Source organism: Sorex araneus, chromosome 4 (genome assembly GCF_027595985.1).
Source record: "Sorex araneus isolate mSorAra2 chromosome 4, mSorAra2.pri, whole genome shotgun sequence".
Lineage (NCBI taxonomy): Eukaryota > Metazoa > Chordata > Mammalia > Eulipotyphla > Soricidae > Sorex > Sorex araneus.
This window is the reverse complement of record NC_073305.1, coordinates 209,853,379-209,877,505: the sequence shown is the minus strand read 5'-3', so window position 1 is coordinate 209,877,505 and position 24,127 is coordinate 209,853,379. Positions and strand designations below refer to the sequence as shown.

General features: G+C 45.6%; 1 protein-coding gene across 1 annotated transcript in view; it reads right to left on the bottom strand.

Moving 5' to 3' along the window:
- The window catches only part of MOSMO (modulator of smoothened), a 72,582-nt gene extending 50,928 nt beyond the window's left edge, over positions 1–21,654 (bottom strand). The window contains exon 1 of the mRNA XM_055134678.1: positions 21,452–21,654. Coding sequence (XP_054990653.1) covers positions 21,452–21,557 — 106 coding nt within the window. The 5' untranslated portion in view covers positions 21,558–21,654. The remainder of the gene's footprint in view (positions 1–21,451) is intronic.
- Between the last annotated feature and the right edge of the window lie 2,473 nt (positions 21,655–24,127).

Genomic DNA, 24,127 nt, shown 5'->3' with positions numbered 1-24,127 from the left:
GGCTATTCGATATGCCAAAAACAGTAACAAGTCTCATAATGGAGACATTATTGGTGCCCGCTCGAGCAAATCAATGAACAACCGGATGACAGTGCTACAGTGCTACTTACTACTTAAGGCAAGTGAGTGGTCACAATATAGAAAAATTACATTTACTCACACGAATATATGTAGATGTATTTGTTGTAATTATTACATTACAACCTGAAGGAGAAACTCCAGCAATTATTTTTGGTCACTGATCATAATTGATAATTAGCAATCACAAACTTTTTTTTGGATAAAAATTCATTAATGAATGGCTATCATCTAGAATATTGGTAATTTAGAACTATGGAACTCTACCTAAAAATTACAGAATTCAAAAATTAAATCCACATACAGAGGTTCTCAACAAAATGTTACAGTTAGCTAGCAGTATTCTCAGTGATTGTTCTCTTTTGTCAGTCAGGAAAGAATTTCAAAGGAATACAGAAATTTTCACTGCACTAGAGAAACTGAAGGCAAGGGCTAGGAACAGGAAACAAAGAAGAAATTCAATCTTCTTGCCACCAGACAAGCAGAACGGGTATTTTGGCAGTTTTCATTCTATTTTCCAAACATAATCTCAAATGTTTGGTTGAGGAAAACTTAGCTAGATCCTAAGCTCTACTTCAAAATCTTGACATTAAAATAAGGGACACTTACAATAAAATTCCCTTCCTTATCACATGAATTTGGACGTGAAAGAATAAACAATAATAGCTGCCACTGTGCTCTGGGAACTTAATGCCAGTAGAGGTATTATAAGTGTTTTACATAAGCTTCATTTCCAGAATAGCCTAAAACTGAGTAACAGGCTAGATACAAGCTAGAAAAAAAGGAAAGTTAGGACATACACCATGTTTGAGTCAACAGCTGGGCTCAATGCTTACCACTGAAGAATTTTCTATAGAACTGTTCAATGCTTTTCCAATGTGTTCAAACACCAACAGAGACGTCTCAAAAACTTCTCTCTCAGAAACAAGCGTCACATTTATCGCAGAGAGCTACTTTGGACAGCGAAAGTAATTTTCCCCAGGGGGTTGGACACTCAGTTAATTTAACAAAAGACTGACATTATTTTATACTTTGTGATAAAAAAGAATGTCCAGGGGCTGGAGCGATAGCACAGCAGGTAGGGCGTTTGCCTTGCACGAGGCCAACCCGGGTTCGATTCCCAGCATCCCATATGGTCCCCTGAGCATCGCCAGGAGTGATTCCTGAGTGTAGAGCCAGGAGTAACCCCTGTGCATCGCCAGGTGTGACCCAAAAAGCAAAAAAAAAAAAAAAGAATGTCCACGTATTCTCACTGGCTGCCTTACTTCCTTTTAAATCTGTTTTGAGCACCAGAGAGAGTTCAATGGGCTGAGCCCTGTGAGAGGAGTGGAGGCACAGATTCAATCCCAGCACCCCGGGCCCCTGGGGGGGACCCTAAGCACAGTGCCAGGAATAGTCCCTGAGCACTGCCGGGTGTGGACCAAAAATCAAAAGAAGAAAAAGAAAGACAAAACTACGTTGAAATCATCTTCTGAACAATTTTGTCACATTGAATTACATTTTAAAGTCATCTGTGAAAGACAGTTCAGATTAAAAACATAAAGTTCCAATCTGATTCTGCTAAAATTCTTCAAATGCTTATAATTTTTTAAAAAAACTGGAGATTTACAACATAAAAGTACTTTAAGCAAATCCAACTAAATTTTTAATTCCCAAGATTCTTACTCGGCAAAATCTCAAATAACAGCTTGTGTTCTCAAGTTATTTACATATTTTCTCCCTTAATCATTCCCTTTTCAAAGGACACAGAGTTCATTTCACAAGTAGTTATTATGTCTTTGTTTCATTGCTATTTTTATTTGCTTTAATGAATGAGACTGTAGTTTATATAGTGGTATATTTCTACCATCTCTCATCTAAAAAATGTCCAAGAACTGTATTTTTATCATGCTCCCTCTATGTATCTTACCAGCAAAACATCACAGAGGGGCTAGAATACAGCAGGCAGGGCACTTGCTTTGCATGCAGCCAACCCAGGTTAGATCTCCGGCTCCCCATAGGGTTCCCTGAAGAAGCACTACCAGGAATGATCCCTGAACACAGAGCCAGATGCAGTCGGGGGGGGGGGAGGGGGGGGCTGGAGCAATAACACAGTGGGTAGGGCATTTGCCTTGCACACGGCTGGCCCAGGTTCAATTCCCAACATCCCATATGGTCCCCCAAGCACCAACAGGAGCAATTTCTAAGGGCAGAGCCAGGAGTAACCCCTGTGCATCGCCAGGTGTGACCCAAAAAGAAAAAAAAAAAAAGAATGCAGCACAGGGGCTGGAGTGATAGCACAGCGGGTAGGGCGTTTGCCTTGCACGCGGCCGACCCGGGTTCAAATCCCAGCATCCCACATGGTCCCCTGAGCACCGCCAGGGGTGATTCCTGAGTGCATGAGCCAGGAGTGACCCCTGTGCATTTCGGGGTGTGACCCAAAAAGCAAAAAAAAAAAAAAAAAGAATGCAGCTCAGGCCGGAGCGATAGTACAGCAGGTAGGGCATTTGCCTTGCACGTGACTGACCCGAGTTCAATCCCTGACAGTCCATATGGTCCCCCAAGCACCGCCAGGAGTAATTCCTGAGTGCAGAGCCATGAGTAGGCTCTGAGCATTGCTGGGTGTGACCCAAAAAGCAAAAAAAAATAAGTAAGAATGCGGCTCCCTCACATACAATTTACATGTTTAGTTATCAAGAAGCACTTATTACTCTGATGCTGTAATGCAGGAAACTACTTATTACCAAAGAGGAAGGAGAACCAAGAGGAAAATCTGCCAGGTCATCTTTGAATTCATAAAGAGAAAGTTCTAAGCATCTTTGAATTCATAAAGAGAAAGTTCTAAGCATTACAAATACTTAGAAAGTTCTAAGTATTTGGAAATACCGGCAGGATTAAGTAGAATGAAATTCTCAAAGAAAAAAAGACATTCAAGCTACTGAAAATGGGGGTATGATGAATAAGTCAGATCATCCCACCCTGATACCAAGGAAGAGAGGAATTCAACAAAAATGAATCCCCACCGCACTCTCCCCAAGACACCTGCACTCTCTCCCAAGCTCTTCCTCTCTGGTAATCTCCATATATTTGTCTGTTCCAACTGATTTTGTTTTGTCCAGTCACCGGTCTTACTTATTTTGTATATAAGGGTACATACAGTGTTTGCCTTTCCCCTTTGGCTGACTTTGCTTCACCTACCCCCCTCAGTTTCACTACAAATAATAAAATTTAATCTGTTTTTAAATAACTGAATACTATCCTAGGGTGTATATACCCACATTTTTTTATCCAATCATCTATCACAGCCGTTTCGTAGTTGTTGTCATTTCTTAGCTATTGCAAACAATGCTACAATAAGCACAGGTGAATTTAACTTTTTGAGTGGAACATTTCATATTCTTCGGATAAATATCCAGAAGCAGAATTGCTTGATCATTTGGCAGTTCTATTTTTTTAGCCTCTTGGGGAAGCTCCACAGTTCTTCAGAGATGGTTGTAGCACCAATTTACCTCCCACGAGCAGTGCAAGGTGTTAATTTTCCTCCAGATCCTCACCAATACTTGTTTTTGTACATTTTTATATAAGCCATTCTCATAGGTGGGAAGTTGTAATTCATTATAGTTTTGGTTCACACATCCTTAAAAATAAAACGATGACTATCTTTCCACATGTCAGAAGTATCTATTGAAACCTTCTACCCACTTAATTGGGTTGGGTTTTATCATTGTGTTCCTAAATTCTTTATGTACCTTGAATGTTTTATTGTCACATTAATTTTTTTTTTATGGTGGTAAGGTTCAACGTCAAGACTTCACCCATGCCAGGCAAATGGTCTACCTCTGAGCTACCTAGTCCTTCTGCTAATATTTTCTTATTCTATACAGAATTTTTTTTATTTGATTGTCCCACTTATTTAATTTTGCTTTCTGTAATTATTTTCTATATAAACATACATAACTGTTTTACAGTTTGCTTTGCTGTCCGTACTGTTGAGGTTCGGTTTTTCATATAATATTAAAGATACAATTCTTTTCCATTTTGCTTTTCCTATATGATTGGGGTGGAGCTCCCGAAGTATAAAGGGATAGAAGAATGTGACTGCACCGTCCCTGCCCATCTGGAATAAATGATGACATCGGCAGCTAACTGCTTGAATGGCCAAGTTGGGCACCTGTCACAGCAGGCATCGTTTAAGCGGGAGGGCTGAGGAGGGATCGTGTGTGAAGGCTAACAAAGAACAAAAGTTCTGGCCAACCACTTGGAAACAAATGAAAACAAGAAAGATCATAGTAAGGAAATGTGATAATATTCTCAGTGATAATATTCTCGTCCACCTTGACAGTTGTGAAGACCATTATAAAAAAGGATATTAAAATATCTGGGGGGAGGGGAGGGGGAGGACACCAGGGGTGCCAATATAGGACTGATTCTGGGAGCAGTAGAGGCCTATTTCCAGTGTGCATCTGTTTATTGTCTAGGAGGCAGCTATCCGCCTGTAACCATTTAAAATCAAACTAACAGCTAATAGGATGTCTGCTTTAAGTAGACCGCCCGGTGCTTGAGGTTTAATTCTCCTGGAACAGGAGACATACGTTAGACGGCAGAGGGCAGGTTTGGGTGCAGGAGGCCCATATGTGATACCTTATACCTAGCGCCATGTAGGTCTGTGAGCACGGCCAGCTGTGGCCCCCAAACAGAAAGGATTTAATTTTCAGGCTGGAGGGACAGCACCATGAGCAGGGTGCCTGCCTTGCATGCAGCCTCCCGAGACCCAGCATTGTCCCAGCACCCAGTCCTGTCCCGAGAGTCCATCAGGAGTGATCCCTGAGCACCAAGCCAGGAGTAAGGCCTGGGCACTGCCAACTACGGCCCAAAATACTAAATAAATAAATAAAATAGTAATTTATCCCTATCAGCTTTTGGATCCTTGAGTTATTTCCAGGTTGATCTAGACTATTGTGAATAGCTCTGGAATGAACACCGATGTGCATATATCTATGAATTAGTGACTTGGTTTTCTCGGGACTGATGCCAATGTATATAATTACTGGATCGTAAGGTAGCTCTATTTTCAATTATTTTAACAGACTCCTTATTGTAACAAATTACCTTAGAGACTACCTGGGACTGTCATTCATTCTTTTCTTTTAAAGCCCTTTATCTAAACGTAGTTACTAAATTCAACTAATGAGGTCATGGTTTACATCCTTAGCCAAGAGAGGGGAAATCCACCCTGGTCCCATAGACTATATCCACAACCCACTTAGCAACTGTTCACTAGAGTAAGAGGGTTGACGGAATGCTAATGGTTTAGCATAATCTGTCATCATTGCTGGAAAATTGCCCAATACATATTATCTTTGATGGGCCAAATCGCACTTGCATATAAACACTTGGCTGTGCTGCGTGGGCCTCGGCTCTCTTAGTGCACTTAAGAAGAAAGGCAGCTATTCAGTGAAGAACCAGGAGCATGTTTTACTCCAGGGTGAGAAAAAAGAATTACAAGATGAAAGGGTAATCTCTTTACTTTAAAATTGACTTGGGGGCGTTTAGGCTCACCAACTGTCAGTACCCTCCAGACGGTTGGAGCCTGGAACACGTTGGGATGGAGGCGGTGTAGAGCTGGAAGAGATCAACTATGGCTGCTCCGACTTTCCCCTGGCCGTGCATGTGGTGGAGGGAGCAGAAACTGGACCCGCTGCAGGACCTGACGAGCTGTCCATCAAGTGGCCTGGGCTCTGCAGTGAACAAGGACCCTCCACTGCCCAGCCAGTCTGTGCATTAAAGATTTACCCCCCCACACCCATTATTTTTGGGAGCCAAAACAGTTGTGCTCAGGGCTTACTCTTGATTCTGTGCTTGGGGGTCCCTCCTGGCAGCTCTTGGGGAACCATACGTGATACCAGTGATAGAACCAGATCAGCCACCTACAAGGTAAAGCACCTTAACCCATGTACTATCTCCCTGGCTCCAGAAAGGTAATTTATATATTAATAGGCTAATTCTTTGGATGAATATTAATTCCCAGATTGGTTGATAAAACCATGTTGTCGTGGAAATATTTACTTCTGCAGTAACAAAAAGTAGAAGGCACAGGTGCATTACTAGTAACACTCGAAATACAAATAAGGTAGTTTATTTCTCTGCTCCTTTGTCGATCTGGCCATAGCTTACGACATTCCTTCTGCGTGACACATATGCTTCACTGAGATTTGTCTTGTATTTGTAAACAATACATTTGGCCAGATTTTGACTTATCTATAAAGAAAGAGAGATTTACAGAAAAATGTATCTTGAGATTTTCTGATAGAATTCCAAAGATAATTAGCGTGATGGAAACAAAGGTGGTGTATGTGAACCCTTGAGTGCACACATGATCCATGTGGTGTGCGACAGTGAGAATGTGGGAGCAAGGAGGGTCTTATCCTGGGTGGGTGCTCTCTCCTGTTGGGGGAGGTAAGACATGAGGCTGGATCTATGGCTCCTGTTGGTGGGCCCCGTGGATGAATAAAGAGAAAAACAGTATTTTATTGCCAGTTAGGTTACAAAATAGAGCAAAAGAGAGGTTTTGGGGGCTGATAGGACTGAGAATGGAGCCCAGGGCTCACACGTGCAAGTGCTCCACCACTGGGGAACATCCCTGACCCATTAAGCTTTTTGCCGTTTTCCAGTCACACCTGGTGGTCCTCAGAAGCAACTCTTGGTTCCACGCTTGGCACTGCTTGTAGCGGTGTTTGGAGGGGTCAGGTGGTTGAAAGCAAGCCCACCGGCTCTTGGAGGTATCTCCTCTGCCTCAGTATTGTGCAGGAGGGGGTGGCCGGGAGGGGCGCATGGGGGATGACGCCTTGTGATGTCTGGGGGCTACTTCTGGCGCTAAACCTCAGGGATCATTCCTGGTGGTGCTCCAGGTGTCAAACCTGGGATTCTCATATGCAAACATGACTCTGTTGTACTTTTTCCAAAGTGAAAATCACCTGATAACATTTAAATAAAAAAAAAGAAGACTGAACTCCAATGTTTAAAAACCTACTTAGTAAGTTACATGAATGTATCACTTATAACTTAGTAAATTGTAACAATGTACAACTTACAACTTAGTAAGTTAAAACAATGTAACTTGTGAAAATGAGGTAAGACTAGAAAGGTCAAATATTCTACCCCCTTCCCTTTTCTCCCCCACAGCCGAGATAAACAAGGCATTGCCCACCCCACCCTGCTGGGGCTGCTCCGCCATGGGGCTGATCTGGGGTTGGGCTCACGATTACAGTGCTCACCAATACTCTAGTTGTAGCAGTTGTGGGTGGGTCCCTTTGAGGCTCACACATCTTCAGCTGTAGTGCTCACCCGGAGTCACACATGCACACACAGCTAACAGTACACCAGAGATCACACACTCTTGTGGTGCGGAGAGTACAGGATCTGAGAATAATCTCAGGGCCTCAAGGCCAGTCTTTTAGCCCTGAGCTCCGGGAGCCCCATGTATTGGTGTGCTAGTCCCTTTCTACTTGAACAAAGTCCTGCTTCAAACACAGAACGCTGAAACCAAGAACTGCCAGTTCTACCCTCCCCCATACTCAAGAGTTTGGTATCACTTTCTTTTTTTCCTGCCACATCAAAGTTTGAACCGAGGACTACCTAAGTATAAGTGTGTTATATCTCTTAGGCCAGAAAACAGGGGAACACTCAACAAAACAAAACAAAAACTAGAGTAAAACATCCAAGGTGTTACCAAGGAATACAGAGAACCGAGGGCATCAGAACATCATTTGAGGGGCTGGAGCGATAGCACAGCGGGGAGGGCGTTTGCCTTGCTTGCAGCTGACCCTCATTCAATTCCTAGCATCCCATGCGGTCCCCTGAGCACCACCAGGAGTAATTCCTGAGTGCAGAGCCAGGAGTAACCCCTGTGCATCGCCAGGTGTGACCCAAAAAGCAAAAAAAAAAAAAAAAAAGAACATCATTTGACTAATGAAAGCGTTTGGCGTGGCTCTGGGGACAGAGTGCAGACACTTCCTGTGCAAAAGGCGAGGGATCTGGTCCTCACGGTGCTGGCCCCGAGCACATGGCGTGGCCCTCCTGCCCCTCCATTCCCCACCCAGCATCCCCCACCCAGCATCGCTACATTCAACACCCCCAGGAGGGGCTCCACAATTTAAAAACTACCAAAAAAGGTTATATAGAATAACAGAGTGGGAGACTAACACCCAAGAACTGTAGAAATAAGTACCAGGAGGTTGACTCCATGGCTTCGAGGCTGGCCTCACGTTCCGGGGAAAGGTCAACTCAGAGAAGCGATCACCAACTACATTGTAGTCGAAGGCCATGTGGGGGAAGGGAGTTGCGGGCTGAATGAGGGCTAGAGACTGAGCACAGCGGCCACTCAACACCTTTATTGCAAACCACAACAGCTAATTAGAGAGAGAAAACAGAAGGGAATGCCTTGCCACAGTGGCAGGGTGGGGTGGGGGGGAGATGGGATTGGGGAGGGTGGGAGGGACACTGGGTTTACGGGTGGTGGAGAATGGGCACTGGTGAAGGGATGGGTTCCCAAACTTTGTATGAGGGAAGTATAAGCACAAAAGTGTATAAATCTGTAACTGTACCCTCACGGTGATTCTCTAATTAAAAATAAATAAATAAAAAAATAAAAAATAAAAATAAAAATAAATAAATTAAAAAATAAATAAATAAATAAATAAAAACTACCAAAAAAGGTATTTTATGAAGATGAAGGATGGCAGTGGAGAGATGCTTCGAAGGTGAAGGTGGGTAGGAAACTAATAAATAAGACAGGAAGAGTAAAAAGGCATTTCAGGCTGAAAATGAACCAAAGTGGGTGGGAGGAATAGTATAGTGGTTAGGGCACTGCCTTGCATGTGGCCGCCCAGGTTTAATCTCCAGCACTGCATATGGTTCCACCAGCCGGCCAGGAGTAAGTCTTGAATGCAGTCACGTGTGCCTCCCAGCCCCCTGCCCCCCACACCCCAGCCAAAAAAAAAAAAAAGGAACAAAGGAACAAAAGCAGAGATTTAAGAGATGAGAATATGGACTGTATTTCGGAAATAGGAAGAAATAGGAGGTATTAAAATGTAGACCCACAAAAGAGAAAGTTAGATGGAAGTTTGGAAAGTTAAGGTACAGGCATACTGTGCTTTTATTCTGTGGAAGTGTCACTGAAGGTTTCTTCTGGAACAAACACAGCAGGGGTTAAGAGTCAGGCCTGGAGCTAGACTTCCTTGAATTCAAATCTTGCTCTTTTATTTATCAGCGTGTGACCTTGAGCAAGTTAACTGCTCAGTGTGTCGGTAGGGCTAATAAAGCATACACAGTAGGAATTTTGTAAGGATTTGGAGGAGTTCCACAAAGTAATGCTTATATAAATAGCTGCAATTATAGTTATCCTTTGGAAAGATAAATTTAGCAGCAATGTACGGGAATGGACTACATAGGAAATTTCTGTGCTAACACATTTAATCAAGCCATTCCATTTTCAACTCAAGAAACTGCCCAAGTCTAATTAAATACTAATTACTAAATGCATCTTACATTAAGATCAAATGTGATCTCCTTGGCCACCTGGGCAGAAAGTAACTTCATTGCTTATATATACATATATATATGTAATTTCATACATATGCAACTTTATATTCCCATACACAACTTCTTTAGAATAAAATACTTTTTCATTTGATGAAACATAATCCCTCAGAATACTTAGTCCCGTTCCTTATAGACTACACATGTCAATAAACATCTGTTGCAAAGCTATCTGGAATAAACTCAAGTAAGAAGATTTAAGAAATCCTTCAAGTAAGGCCAGAGAGACATAACAGGGGTTAAGGTGTTTGCTTTGCATGAACCAAGCCTGATGGAGCCTCGGCTATGCATCTGATCTTTCTAGTGCCAGCAGGAGGAATTCCTGAGCACAGAGCCAGGAGTAAGCCCTGAGCATGGCTAGATATGGGGAGGGAGGGGCAGAAAGAAGGCAGGCAGGAAGGTACTATCATAGGAAATAAAAGACCTTATCGAAGTCACTACAATTTACAAATGAAATGGTCACAGATGACACGGCTTGGAGATGGTTGACTTTGACGTTAGCGTCCTGTCAGCAGAACCAATTGGACTGTGCTCACCAATTTTTTTAAAAAGAACTTAAAAGAACTTAAAGTGGCCCTAACTGTCCCAGGTATCTAACTGACACTGAATATGCCACAGATGGGGAGAATAAGTGAAATTCTGCGCTCCTGCTTTTTTACCTGACCCAGCTAACTGCAATTTTTTTTCTCCATTAAGTATCTAATGATAGCAGTATATGGGCCTCATTGAACAGATCTATATTAAAAGTTAACAGCTGTTTTTATGCTCAACATACACAACAGCAAGTGTCAAAATGCCAAATGGGACCCTTTATTTATAGCAAAGCTGGAATAAAGAGCCATATAAAAAGTACAGCCTTTTTCATCCTAATTAAGAAAATAAACGCAATTGTTCAAAGAAATGTCATTTTGCTTCAAAAACTGAACTGGCAGTATATACTGAGACTTCCTCTAAGGAAATTCTATAAATACATGTATTTAAAGCAACGTCCAAACCCAAATGTTTATTTTGTTAAAGCTAAAGCAAAAAAAAAAAATCAAAGTACCAACACAGTCTACTTCCTTATGGCACATAATAAAGGTCTCTTCCTTAAAACTTATTGATACTGAAAGGATACACAGTAAAATTTACAGAGCAATATTAATGGAAAGTGAGTTTTGAGAGGCGGAGAGAGAGTGCATGCTTTGTAAGGCCAGGTCCATTCCCTGGGACATATGGTCCCCTGAGCATCACCAGGTAGAACCCAAGACCACAAAAAGTGATTCTGAGTTAGGTACTTCTGGTGTCTGATTGGCTTCTGGGTCACATTCAGTGGTATTTAAGGACCATGCAGTGACAGGAACACAACCCAGGGCCCCATGCATGCAAGGCAAGTACTCTAATAATGAGCTCTATCCCCAGACACTTATTTTTCACACCTTGACCCTCAAAGATCCTTGGGTTCCCTCATGTTTCTTAACCTCACTAGTATTTCAACCACAGCTTTACTAACTACTTTTTTGCAAGCCTATTGTCCATATAAAATAAAAACCTAGGGGAAAATAAAATAATGTGGTGACTACATATAATCCCTTGCTAGTTTTTAAAGTATTCAAAAACGTTATTAGCAAGCAGCGAGCAAATCTACAAAGTATTCGGGGTAAAAAAAGAAACATCTTCAGAATTTGAAAACAAAACCTTTGACCATCTCCAAATATGTGTTTATGTAAGTCGTCATAAACAGGTAAAAACCATTTCTAAATATGGAATGTATACCTATTATCACTGCTGTCGTTGTACAAGTCTCCTGGGTCATTTAGAAGACATAAGACAAGGCCACCATGTACCAGGAACTATCCATTCAAGTTGCATGGTTAAGCTCTTATATATATATATATATATAACTATATATATATATAGTTGTTTCATAAACAGCAATATTTCACTATCCGTCTAAAATTCCCCCTCTAAGATTAAGCAGTAAGGCTCAATGCTTAAGTACACATTGAAATAAATATCCCCCCTCCCCCCGCACCCCTCCCCCTCACCACACACACAAAAAGCTCAAGGCTGGGGACACGGCTCAGTGGTAGAGAGTGTCCCTTGCATGTGTGAAGCCTGGGGTTTGATTCCTAGCACAGTAACACTGTTAGAAACAAAACAAAACTGGGTGACTTAAAAAAAAAAAATCTGGTCTTTGAATTTTTATTAAAAAAATCTTATTATCTGGCTGAAATAAGACTTTTAAAAATCTTTTTACTGTAGCATTATGGAAAAATGTTATTCTTGGAAGTAAAAGAAATTTATTGGCCAAAATGTTCATCAACTGATGAATAAGTAAAATGTGGTATACCTAGCCATACCACATTATTTGGCAATAAGAGGAAATGAGAAAAAAATATATCACATTATGAATGAACCTTCATAACATGCTAAGATGAAGTCAGTCACAAACACTACATCTGGATAATCCCATTTATATGAAATATCCAGAACAGGAAAGTCTACAGGACAGAGTAGATTAGTGATTGTTGAGGAGGAGGAGGTTGGGGGTAATGGCTAAAGGATGTGGGTTTCTTCCTGAGATACTGAAACCATTATAACGTCAGGAAAATGGCTAAAAAGGCTAAAGTTCATGCTTTATACAAAGGACCTCAAGTTTAATCCCCAGTACCAGAGGTGCTCCCTGCCCCCCTCAAAGAAAAGTCTAAAAGTGTGATGATGGCTGATACACCTCTATGAATATACTAAAAGCCATTGAGTTACACACTTAAATGGGGTATTTGTGTATGGTTTTTTTTTTTATGGTAGTCTAACTTATATCTCAATAAAACCATTTTCTGAATGTAAGGGACTAGAGAAAGAACTACAGCACGATCTATGCATGCAGGAGGCCCAGGTATGAGTCCCAGCACCACATGGTCCCTGTGAGCACCACGGTAGGAGTAGTCCAGGTCTGGCCCCAAACCACCACCAGAGCAACCGCATCTTAAGGGGAAAAGACTTCTGTCAAGAAATTGTGTTAGTGTCTATAAACTTAAGAACAAAACTTCAAGGGGCCAGAGCGATAGCACAGCGGGTAGGGCGTTTGCCTTGCATGCGGTCGACCCGGGTTCGATCCCCGGCATCCCATATGGTCCCCCAAGCACCGCCAGGAGTAGTTCCTGAGTGCAAAGCCAGGAGTAACCCCTGAGCATCGCTGGGTGTGACCCAAAAAAAGCAAAAAAAAAAAAAAGAACAAAACTTCAAGATTTTTGCCATTTGAAAAGACACAATTCTGCTCTCCTGAACAAGTCGTGTCAGAAGTACAGTAAGAGGGGCGGGAGAGACAGTGTGGAGAAAAGGCGCTGATACACAGCACAGCACCTTAGGCGCTAGGCCTGAGTGTGGCGGAGCTGGGTTCAATCTCTGACTCGGCCACCACTATACACGGTCTCCCGAGCACTGCTGAAGTGATACCTGAGCACCACCGGGCATAGCCCCAGCACAAACATTAATAAAAGTCAAAGGTATCACTCCGAAGTCCAGCCCTTGCCATGTGGGAAGCCCTGGGTTCAACCCCCAGCAGCACACCTGCCCCCCCCCACATATTAACAAACGTCTAAAGGGTGTTAACAAGTGACATGAGAGTCCCTTCGTGTCAAAGTACCTTTAGATCACTCAAGTCACAGGAAAGGGCTCAGCATGTAATAATCTTCTACTGCTACACTGATCAACTGTGCGGCTTATAACTTGTTTTAAGACAGGGGTCCCCCGCTGGGGCTCTAGAATCTGCCTGTACGCCATAAACTCTCATGCGACAGATGTCAAACACCAGTCTCCAATTTGAGGTTTACCAACATTTCCTGTGAAGAGGCGGGGTGGGTTGCAGAATGGGAAACGGTACCCACAGCCCACATCTTTCATGTCTCCATCCATTTCCCAGGGTTCACACTTCAGGAGAAAGAAAACTTTTTGTTATAATGTGTCTGTCGTGACCTGTGTTCCCTCTTTCTTTCTGCTCTTTTCACCCAAGACAGGGAGGGCGGTAGCTACGGCTCCTGACCCAGTCCCTTCCAGCTCAGAGGGAATTTATTCAGCAATTTAGGAGGAAACAAGGGGGATCTGTGGGCCAGCTTCTTGTCTTCGGGGACACGCTGCCCATGGGTGCACTCAGCTCTGCGCCCTCACGCTGGAAGGCCGTCCAGGGTAGGTGGCCTGCTCCAGTCCCGCTGAAGACGGGATCATTTATCTTTTGAGCTCTGAGGTCCAGGAAGAGGAAGGAAGCTGCTTGTCCACAAATATCAAGCACATTCTTCCACATCCTCTTTATCTGTAATAAAATATTTAGCTCCTAATTCCTTCTTCTGTTCCCCCCCTCAATTATCTCAGAATATAAATAGGGAAAGATAAAAATACAAAATGACAGCCAGTGAAACAATTTTTTACAAATAAGAATGAGGGCAGGGGCTAGTTCCAAGAGCTCAAGTGCATGCTTTGCATTCAAAAGCCCCCGTTCTGAGCCAAGCGGCACGTGTTCCCCTGAGCACTGCCAAGAGAAGTTCCCGGGACAGTGCTGGGAGATGCCCCAAGCACCGCAGGCTGGGGCACCAAATCAAACAGAACACTGCTCATCTAAGAATGTCACTATTCAAACAACTGAGAACGAAATAAACTATAACAGACCACAACAAAACTATGAGAAGCGTTTCTAGAAATTCTCATTAGGAATGGCGAGAATTCCTTCAAGTACCTCAAGGGGATTTGGGGAAGCGTTTAGAAATCTTCATCGGAGAGGCCAGAGAGAACAGTGGGTAGGGCGCCAGCCTTGCATGCATGGAGCGACATCCCCAACCTTGTAACTGTGTTTTTATCGCAATAACTCATAATGTTAAAATACCTTTCCTCACAAAGTGTTCGCAATAAGTACCTTCCCTCGTTGTCACTGTTTTCTCATCCCTAGGAAGGTACTTAATATACAAAACAAAGGATATCCCTTTTTGTTTGTTTTGGGCCATTCCTGGTGGGTGCTCAGAGTTGTTACTCCTGGCTCTGTGCTCAGGAGTCACTCCTGGTGGTGCCTGAAAACCATATGTAATGGCAGGGGTAGAACAGGGTTAGCCAGAGGCAAGGCAAAAACCTTAATCACTCTACTATTTCCTCAGTGAAGTTAAAGGACATTACTTTAAGGGGGCCGGTTAGCTCAGTTGGTTAGAGCGTGATGCTAATACAGGAAGGACATTACTTTAAAAAAAAAATTTCATTTATTTATTTTTGGCTTTTTGGGTCACACCCAGCTTGCACAGGAATTATTATGGCTCTGCACTCGGGAATTGGCGGTTCTCGGGGAACCATATGGGATGCTGGGGAATCCAACCCAGGTCGGTCGCGTGCAAGGCAAAACTGCCCTACCTGCTGTACTATTACTCCAGTCCAAGGAAATTACTTTAAAGCTAAAACCCATACCTTCTATAATTTGACAAAGTTTCAGTCACGGAAGAAATTTTAAATCTCATTTAATTAAACAAAAGGCGTGCATAAATGATACAGGCAATAAGTGAATTTTCTTGAATGGATGGAGTTTTTCTTTTTTTAATTTTTTAAATTTTATTGAATCACCGTGAGATAGTTACAAGCTTTCATGTTTGGGTTACAATCTCACAATGATCTAACACCCATCCCTCCACCAGTGCACATTCCCCACCACCAATATTCCAGGTATACACTCCCCACCTTTCCCACCCTCCCCCTGCCTCTATGGCAGACAGTATTCCCCATACTCTCTCTCTACTTTTGGGCATGATGGCTTGCAACACAGACACTGAGAGGTCATCATGTTTGGTCCATTATCTACTTTCGGCACACACATCCCAACTTGACTGATTCCTGCAGCCATCATTTTCTTAGTGATCCCTTCTCTATTCCATCTGCCTTCTCCCCTCCACTCATGAAGCAGGCTTCCAGCTCTGGGGCAATCCCCCTGGCCCTTGTCTCTACTGTTGAATGGAGTTTTTACAGCAAACTTAAATCTCATGTGCAAATCACTGCTATGTCGAGAAAAATGTGAAAATATCTTATTGGTCAAATATAAAATTTAAGAAATCAAGAGATGGACATTTCAGAAATGATAGAGCATGGAATACAAGATATTGCTATTGCTAAGTTCCAGTAAAAGAAATTTGACAGTGTTATAACAAAATTGCATAATTTTGCCATGATTTCCACCTACAACTTTAATGTGTTTTTATTACTGATAGAAGCAGCTCAGGATCCTTACTGAAGTGCCTCCTCTCTGTATCTTGTACTTTCACATAAATACAGAATACACACACACACACACACACACACACACATTTTGGGGCCACATCCTGTGGTGCTCAGGGCTTATCCTGGCTCTCAGATCAGGAATCACTCCTGGTGGGGCTTGGAGCACCGTATGGGGTGCCGGGGATCAAATCTGAGTTAGCTGTAGGCAAGCAAGCACCCTTCTTACTTGACCATCATTTCTATTCTGTTTCAGCCTACCTTCGCGCGTAATACACAAGCTATTAGAACAAGTCCAGTGACTATTACCCTATACAAGTGAAAATAAGAGGAATGCATTTTTTCTGTATCTAAACTGATTAAAACAAACAATTTTAAAACCTGGGGCTGGAGAGAATATGAGTGGGAAAGGCACGTGCCTTACGTGGCTACAAGGGTTCATCCCCAATACCAACTAAGGCTCCCTAAGCCCTGTAGAGTAAAGAGGGTATACCTCTCCTTAAAATAAAAAGCTTTCAAGTATGTCTTAAAGATTCTGCCAATATGAAGTATGGAGTTATGTAATGCAATTTATCCGCTAGGGACTGAGGCAGTAATTCTATTTGTTTTGTTTTGTTTTTGCTTATCTGGAGTTTGGGAGTTCTTCTATGGCAGTTCAAGTAGATGAGGAGGAAGGAGAAAGAGATGTGCTTTGTAATATGGAGAAAAGAGTCTGAAAGAGTTCGGAGCTTTAATTTTCAAAACTGCAATTCCAATACCTCTTATTATAAACTCAACCAGCAATACAACAATAGCTGACCTATACTGACCACTTCCACTGTGTTAAACATTGTTCTAAATGTTTTTCACACGGATTAACTTTTACTATTTCCTATTTTATGAAACAGGCTAAATAGCTTGCCAAAAATCACAGAGCTAGTAAAAGTGAAGAAGTTTGGATTTGAATACTGAAATTTTTGCTTAGTACTTCACTGCAGCGATTTCAAACTACATTCTGCAAATCTTTCGGCTCCAGTTCTTTCAAAATAAAATTATTTGAAACAGGGGCCAGAGCGATAATACAGGGGGGAGGGCGTTTGCCTTGCATGCGGCTGACCCATGTTCAATCCCTGGCATCCCATATGGTCCCCGAACACCACCAGGAGTAATGCCTGAGTGCAGAGTCAGGAGGAACCCCTGAGCATCACTGGGTGTGACCCAAAAAGAAAAGAAAAGAAAAACTATTTTAAACATTAGAGAGAGGATGGGGACCCATGAGATGGCACAGCAGGTAGGTTCTTGCCTTGCACATGGTTGACCGGGTTCGATTCTCCACTTCCCACACGGTCCCCCAACCACTGCCAAAAGAGTGATTCCTGAGTGCAGAGCCAGGAGTAAGCCCTGAGCATCACAAAATATGGCCCCAAAACAAAATCAGAGGGAGGAAAGGTGGGAAGGAGACTGAAGAGCTCAGTGGTAGAGTGCGTACCTCTCCTGGATTTTCTTCCCAGCACCCAGAGAGAAAAACAAGCGGACACGCACGCGTGCGCGCGCACACACACACACACACACACACACACACACATCACCATCTGCACAGGAGAAATGGTACAGCAGGGAGGGGGTTTGCCTTGCAGGCAGCTGACTTAGGTTCAATAACCAGCACCACATATGGTCCCCTGATCATGGCCGACAGTGATCCCTGAGCACAAAGCTAGGAGTAAGCTCTGAGCACAACTGACCGTGGCCCCAAAACAAAAGCAAAAAAGTCACCATCAAAACCTTTATATAATGTGGGGCCGGAGCGATAGCACAGCGGGTAGGGCGTTTGCCTTGCACGCGGCCGACCCGGGTTCGATCCCCGGCATCCCATATGGTCCCCCAAGCACCGCCAGGAGTAATTCCTGAGTGCAAAGCCAGGAGTAACCCCTGAGCATCGCTGGGTGTGACCCAAAAAGAAAAAAAAAAAAAAAAACCTACCCCACACCAGGAATCACTTAATAAAACCCAATCAGACTTTTAAAAAAAAAAAAAAAAAAAAAAAAAAAAAAAAAAAAAAAACCTTTATATAATGTGGGGCTGGAGCAATAGCACAGCGGGTAGGGTGTTTGCCTTGCACGGGGCCGACCCGGGTTCGATTCCCAGCATCCCATATGGTCCCCTGAGCACCACCAGGAGTAATTCCTGAGTGCAGAGCCAGGAGTAACCCCTGTGCATCGCTGGGTGTGACCCAAAAAGAAAAAAAAAAACCTTTATATAATGTATATACAACACGCTCACTTTCATATACTATATACCACAAATTAACTTTCAGCTGCCAGCTGTGGCTAAATGTGAATACTGGTTTTAGTGACTTAAGTGAAATGCAGGTGACTGACAAAAGCAAGTCCTGTCACCGCTGAGACCTAACCTGAACTCCTGCAAATGTCCCACTGATTTGGAAGGTGTGACTGCACTGACTTTATACCATAAAACTACACTGTCAGCTCAGATAAAAGGATCAAGGGTTTGTGGCCAGAGCAACAGCACAGCCTGCAGGGGGTTTGCCTTGCAGTCCACGACCCCAAGTTGGATCCCCAGGCTTGACACCGACCTATAGGGTCCCAAGCCTGCCGGGAGTGATCCTGGACACGGAGCCAGGAGCAGGCCCTGAGCACTGCCTGGTGTGGCCCCAAACCAACCAACCAAAGTATATACTGAGGATACAAACACAAACAGCAGGCAAAGATCGGGTGCATCTCATCACAGTGCAAGAACACTAACCCTCCTCTGTCTGCTGCAGCCCTCCTCCTAACCACCGGCTACTGAAGGGCGCCAGAGACGCGATGCAAACTGTTAGGAAAGAGCCATGCATCCAGAACTCACGGTCCCCTGCCCTTCCACTGGGCTTTGGTCATCAGGAAGCTGAAGAGTAGTTTGGTACATTTCACTCCCAGGGAAGTCTTCAATTCTATTAGGCCCACGATTCCACTGACCGATCCAACAGCTACCTCCTTGATTCATTTTTAACCCTTTATCCGGCTGACAGTCATCCATACTCGTGGAATCGTTCGTCCAACACCCAAACATCTTTGCTTCTCTTTTCAGTTTGTTGCAGGTATCTGGCTAATCCCAAACCTGAATGAAACCTTCTATTAATTTTTACACACCCGGTGCCAAACAGTTGGGCACAGCTGAAGTAGAGGGTCCCCATCCAAGGCCAAAAGGTGTACACATTATACGCTCCTGAACTCCCCATTAGTCCCATCAGGGCCTCGGATGGCCTGCTCTTTACAACTCTTCGTTCATTGTTCATTTTGCTTTTTGTTTGTTTGGGTTTTGTTTGTTTTTGTTTGTTTTGCCACAAGTCTGCGGTGCTCAGGACACCATGTGGGATGCCAAGATCAAACCTGGGTTAGCCGAGGTGCAAGGCAAACATCCGAGCCTCTCTATTATCATCCTGGTCCCTCAAATGTTTTCCATTTCCTTCAAATCTTGGACTTCTATCTCACCCATCTCTTACAAAGACTTTTTTTTTTTTTTTTTTTTTTTGCTTTTTGGGTCACACCTGGTGATGCACAGGGGTTACTCCTGGCTCATGCACTCAGGAATCACTCCTGGCGGTGCTCAGGGGACCATATGGGATGCTGGGAATCGAACCCGGGTCGACCACGTGCAAGGCAAATGCCCTACCCGCTGTGCTATCGCTCCAGCCCCTAATGAACCGCACTCATACTTCATTTCAACTGGAGGAGCTATTCTTTTTTCTAGTGCCTTGAATGCTATTTTTCATTTTCTCATGACTGTTACACAGTGCTACTGATTACTTTCTTCTGTTTATGTAACAAATAGTTCCCATTCAACTAAGTCTTTACTCATGAACATTTAATCTGCGTGATACACTGGGACTGGAACTGAAATTTCCTTGCAAAAAGGAACCTTTTCTATCAGAATGGTGACAGTCAGTAAAAAAATCAGTCTCATGAAAAGGAGACACTACACATAATTGAGAGAAAAACAAGTCATGCACTGGATGTCATAACTTTACGAAACAGAAGGGCCACTGACTTCACCAGCATCTTCAGAAATAAAGCCCATCATCTCCAATCATTCTGATACATGCCTTGTGTTTTTAAGTTGCGATTCTCACTGACATATAAAGTTGCGCATGTTTAAGACACACCAGGGTTGCTATGATACATTCATACACTGCAATCTGATTACTACTATAGTGTTCGCTAACACTGTCACATAATTATCACGTCTGCTTTACAATCAAGAGCTCAACTGAAACCCTATAGGCAAGAAAAGGAGCCCCCCCTTTTTTTTAACCGTTATTTTAATAATGAGTAAAAGTGACAGCATGATTTCGTGTTACGGGAATCCAGCGAAGGGAAATAAGGAGGAAGCAACAAATGTCCCCGCTACCAGCTTTTTTTTTTTTTTTTTTGCAAGCGCTAAAAATACGGCAGGATAAATACAGAATCACAAGTAATACTTAAGAAGTAAGTTTGACAGCACCGTGAAACATTTTTTTACAGCAAATTATTCACGGAGGCCCCGCTTGACATTGCCAAACGCCATCTGTCCCTGTCCCTTCACCTGCACCGGCGCGAGCAGAGCAGTTCGGAAACCCGCTCCCGCGCCCCGCGGCTCTCCCGACAGCTGCTACATTAATTACAGGTTTGGTCTCACAGGTCTGGGTGAGGGTGAGTGCGTGTGTGTCTGAGAACAATCCTGCAAGGGCATTCACCTGGGATCCCCGGGAAGCTGCTTCCCTCCCACCCGGGGTGCGGGGGGGGGGGGTACCCCCTAGTCTCTGTCCGAATGATGACCGCGGGCTGCCTGCGACGCTCCTGCGTTACTGAATTCTGGGATACTGAAGCGCGGTTGGGGGGGGGGGGGGCAGGACGGGGAGGTTGTTTGTTTCCCCCCCTTCCCTTTGGTGCGTTTTTTTTTTTTTTTTTGCGCTGGCATCAAAAGGTGCTCCATAATATGAAGTTCATTATCGGTATTATTATACCCCCGGGATCTAAAATAAAGCCAAATTATCCAAATTATCACCACGGAGACTTCAAAGGTGGGAAGAGGTAGGTGCGTGCGTGTGTGTGTGTGTGTGTGTGTGTGTGGTGTGTTGTGGGGGGTCAGGTGTGTGTGTGCGTGTGTGTGTGTGTGTGTGTGTGTGTGTGTGTGGTGTGTTGTGGGGGGTCAGGTGTGTGTGTGTGTATGTGTGTGTGTGTGTGTGTGTGTGTTGTGGAGGGGGTCATACACGCCAGGAGCGCCTGAGACGCGGCCACACGGGCGGAGGCGCCCAGCCCGTGACCCCCAACCCTCACCAGGAATGCGGCCGGGATTGTGTGTGTCCCCCATCCTCCCCCTGCCCGACCCCTCCTGCGTCCCCCCGTCCGCGGGGCGCGCCGGCCGCTCTCCCCGCCTGATTTCTACGCCCCTCGCCGAGGCCTCAGTTTCCTCGCATCTCCCCCCCCAACCCCCCGCTCCCCTTTACCCCCCTTGACTTTGTTTCCCGAAGCCGGGTCGGCTCGGGTCCGCGAGCCCCGCGCGCCGGGGGCGGCGCCCGCCTCGCCCCCCGCCGCCGCCCCCCGCGCCCGCCGCTCACCCGCCGACTCGCCGGTGTTGATCCAGTCCGGGTTGGCGATGCTGGCGATGGCGAAGATATCGGCGGCCAGAAAGAGACATCCTGAGATGATGGTCAGTTTATCCATCGCCCCGCCCCGCTCCCCCCACCCCCCGAGCCCCGGGCAGGCCGCGGCCTCACGCCTCCCGCCCCATGGGCCGCCGCCTCGCGCCGCCTCGGCCCCCGCGCGCCGCTCGCGCCCTCCGCGCGCCCGGGACCAGCAGCCGCGGCGCGGCCCGCACAGCCGGAACCGCCGCCCGCCCCGGAACTGCTCGGCGCGCCCGCCCCTCACCCGGAAGCGAAACCGGCCCCCCGCGCCCGCCCCGGCGCCCCGCGCCCCGGCGCCCCGGCCCGCCGCACTCGCCTCGCCCGTGCGGCTGAGCCACGCGGCGGTGGCACGGGGTGGGGGGGCCCGGGCCCGTGGCACGAGATACCCGTCGGCGGGATGCTGGGGGCGCCCTCGTCCCGCTGCAGGCGGGAGCCGCTTAGCCCCCTGCACCCCAGCACCTTCCCGAACACACACACACACACACACACACACACACACACACACACACACATATACACGCACGCACATACACACACACACGCCCTTGTCCAACTGCAAGTGGGAGCCTCTTACCCCCTTGCACCCCAACACCTCGCTCAACACCCTCAACACACACACACACACACACACACACACACACACACATGCCCTCGTCCTACTGCAAACGGGAGCCTCTTACCCCCTGGCACCCCAACATCTCCCTCAACACCCTCAACACACACACACACACACACCATCGTTCTACTGCAAGCAGGAGTCTCTTACCCCCTTCTACCCCAACACCTTCAGCATACACACACACACACACACACACACACACACGCACACACACACCCCCTCATCCTACTGCAAGCAAACAGGAGCACCTAACCCCCTTGCACCCCAACACCTCCCTCAACACACACTCTTGTCACACCCTCATCCTATTGCAAGCAGGAGCCTCTTAACCCCTGGTACCCCAACACCTCCCTCAACACACACACACACACACACACACACACACACACACACACACACACGCCCTGTCACCCCCAGTCCTTCCCCTTTCTTTCCCCATTACCCCTTGCCTGGCTGTCAGCCCCTGAATTTTTTATCAGAGGTAAGCCCTGACTCCCAAGTGTCAGGCAGGGGGTACTGGAGAGGACGTGAGGGACCCCCAGTCCCCACAGACATAGTACAGTGGGGAAGACCAGGGTTCGAGTCTCCTGGTCTCAATCCCCTACAGCCCATATGGCCCCCAAGGCCCGCCAGCACTGCCAGGCGTGGTTCCAAGACTGTAGCACTGTGCTGTCATCCCGTTGCTCATCGATTTGCTCCAGCAGGCACCAGTAAAGTCTCCATTGTGAGACTCGTTACTGTTTTTTGGCATATCGAATACGCCACGGGTAGCTTGCCAGGCTCTGCCGTGCCGGCGGGATACTCTCGGTAGCTTGCCGGGCTCTCCTAGAGGGACAGAGGAATCAAACCCGGGTTGGCCATGTGCAAGGCAAACGCCCCACCTACTGTGCTATCGCTCCAGCCCTGGAGAGATAATAAAATGTGGATGGAATCATTTTAGCCCATCCCAGAGAGGGAGCAGGGTGGCCAGTTCTAGGAATCTGGAAGACAAAGGCATAGAATGATTGTCTTGCTGGGCCAAAGGGGAAAGGCGGGGTTGCCCTGGGCAGTTCTAGGGACTGGGGGATGAGCTAGCGTGGGGCCTCTAGAGTTGCCTGGGCACAGCTGAGTATCTTGGTGGGGGGTGTCAGCCTGCCCCCCCCCCCAGGCCTTAGAAATGGAGACCTGAGTCAGGCATCTTTTTTTTTTTTTTTTGCTTTCTTTTTGGGTCACACCTGGTGATGCACAGGGGTTACTCCTGGCTCTGCACTCAGGAATTACCCCTGGCAATGCTCAGGGGACCATATGAGATGCTGGGATTTGAACCCGGGTCGGCCGCGTGCAAGGCAAACGCCCTACCCACTGTGCTATCTCTCCAGCCCCTGAGTCAGGCATCTTGATCTTCGTTAGGCCACTTCAAAGAGGGGAGGTTGAGGCACTGTGCCAGGCTCTGGGAGCTCTGGGCAAAAGAGGTGAGAATTTATTCTCCATGCAACAGGGAGGCACTGAAGGGTTTGGGCTGGGGAGTGACCATGTCCTCTGTAGAGAGACGGAATCGGCTGGAGAAGGGAGGGGCAAGATGGCCAGAACGGTTAGGAGGCAAAGGAATCCAGGAGCTAGGAGAAATATGGAAATACGGTTCCAGTGCACATGACAGTAGTGAGGGTGTGGGACCTGGGCAGAGAGTGAGATGTTTTGCCAGCAGAAGGAATGACTTGCTGAGAATGAGGGAGGAATTCACAGAGGGGACTCCTCAATTTTTGGCTTGAGTACCTAGCTACTTGGTGATAATTGGTCTCTAGATATGAGGGTTGGAGAAGAGAAAAAAACTGGAAGAAGAAAAAAACTGACATAATTTGTTAGCAATGCAGATGACCTATCCATCTGTGACTGTGATATCTGAAGGAGGTTTTCTTTTCTTGCATCGCTCCCATTCACCTTGATATTTGGATCCAGATCTTCCTTTGGGGGAGTGGACCCCATGCAGCAAGCAGGAGATGAGACATTTTCTT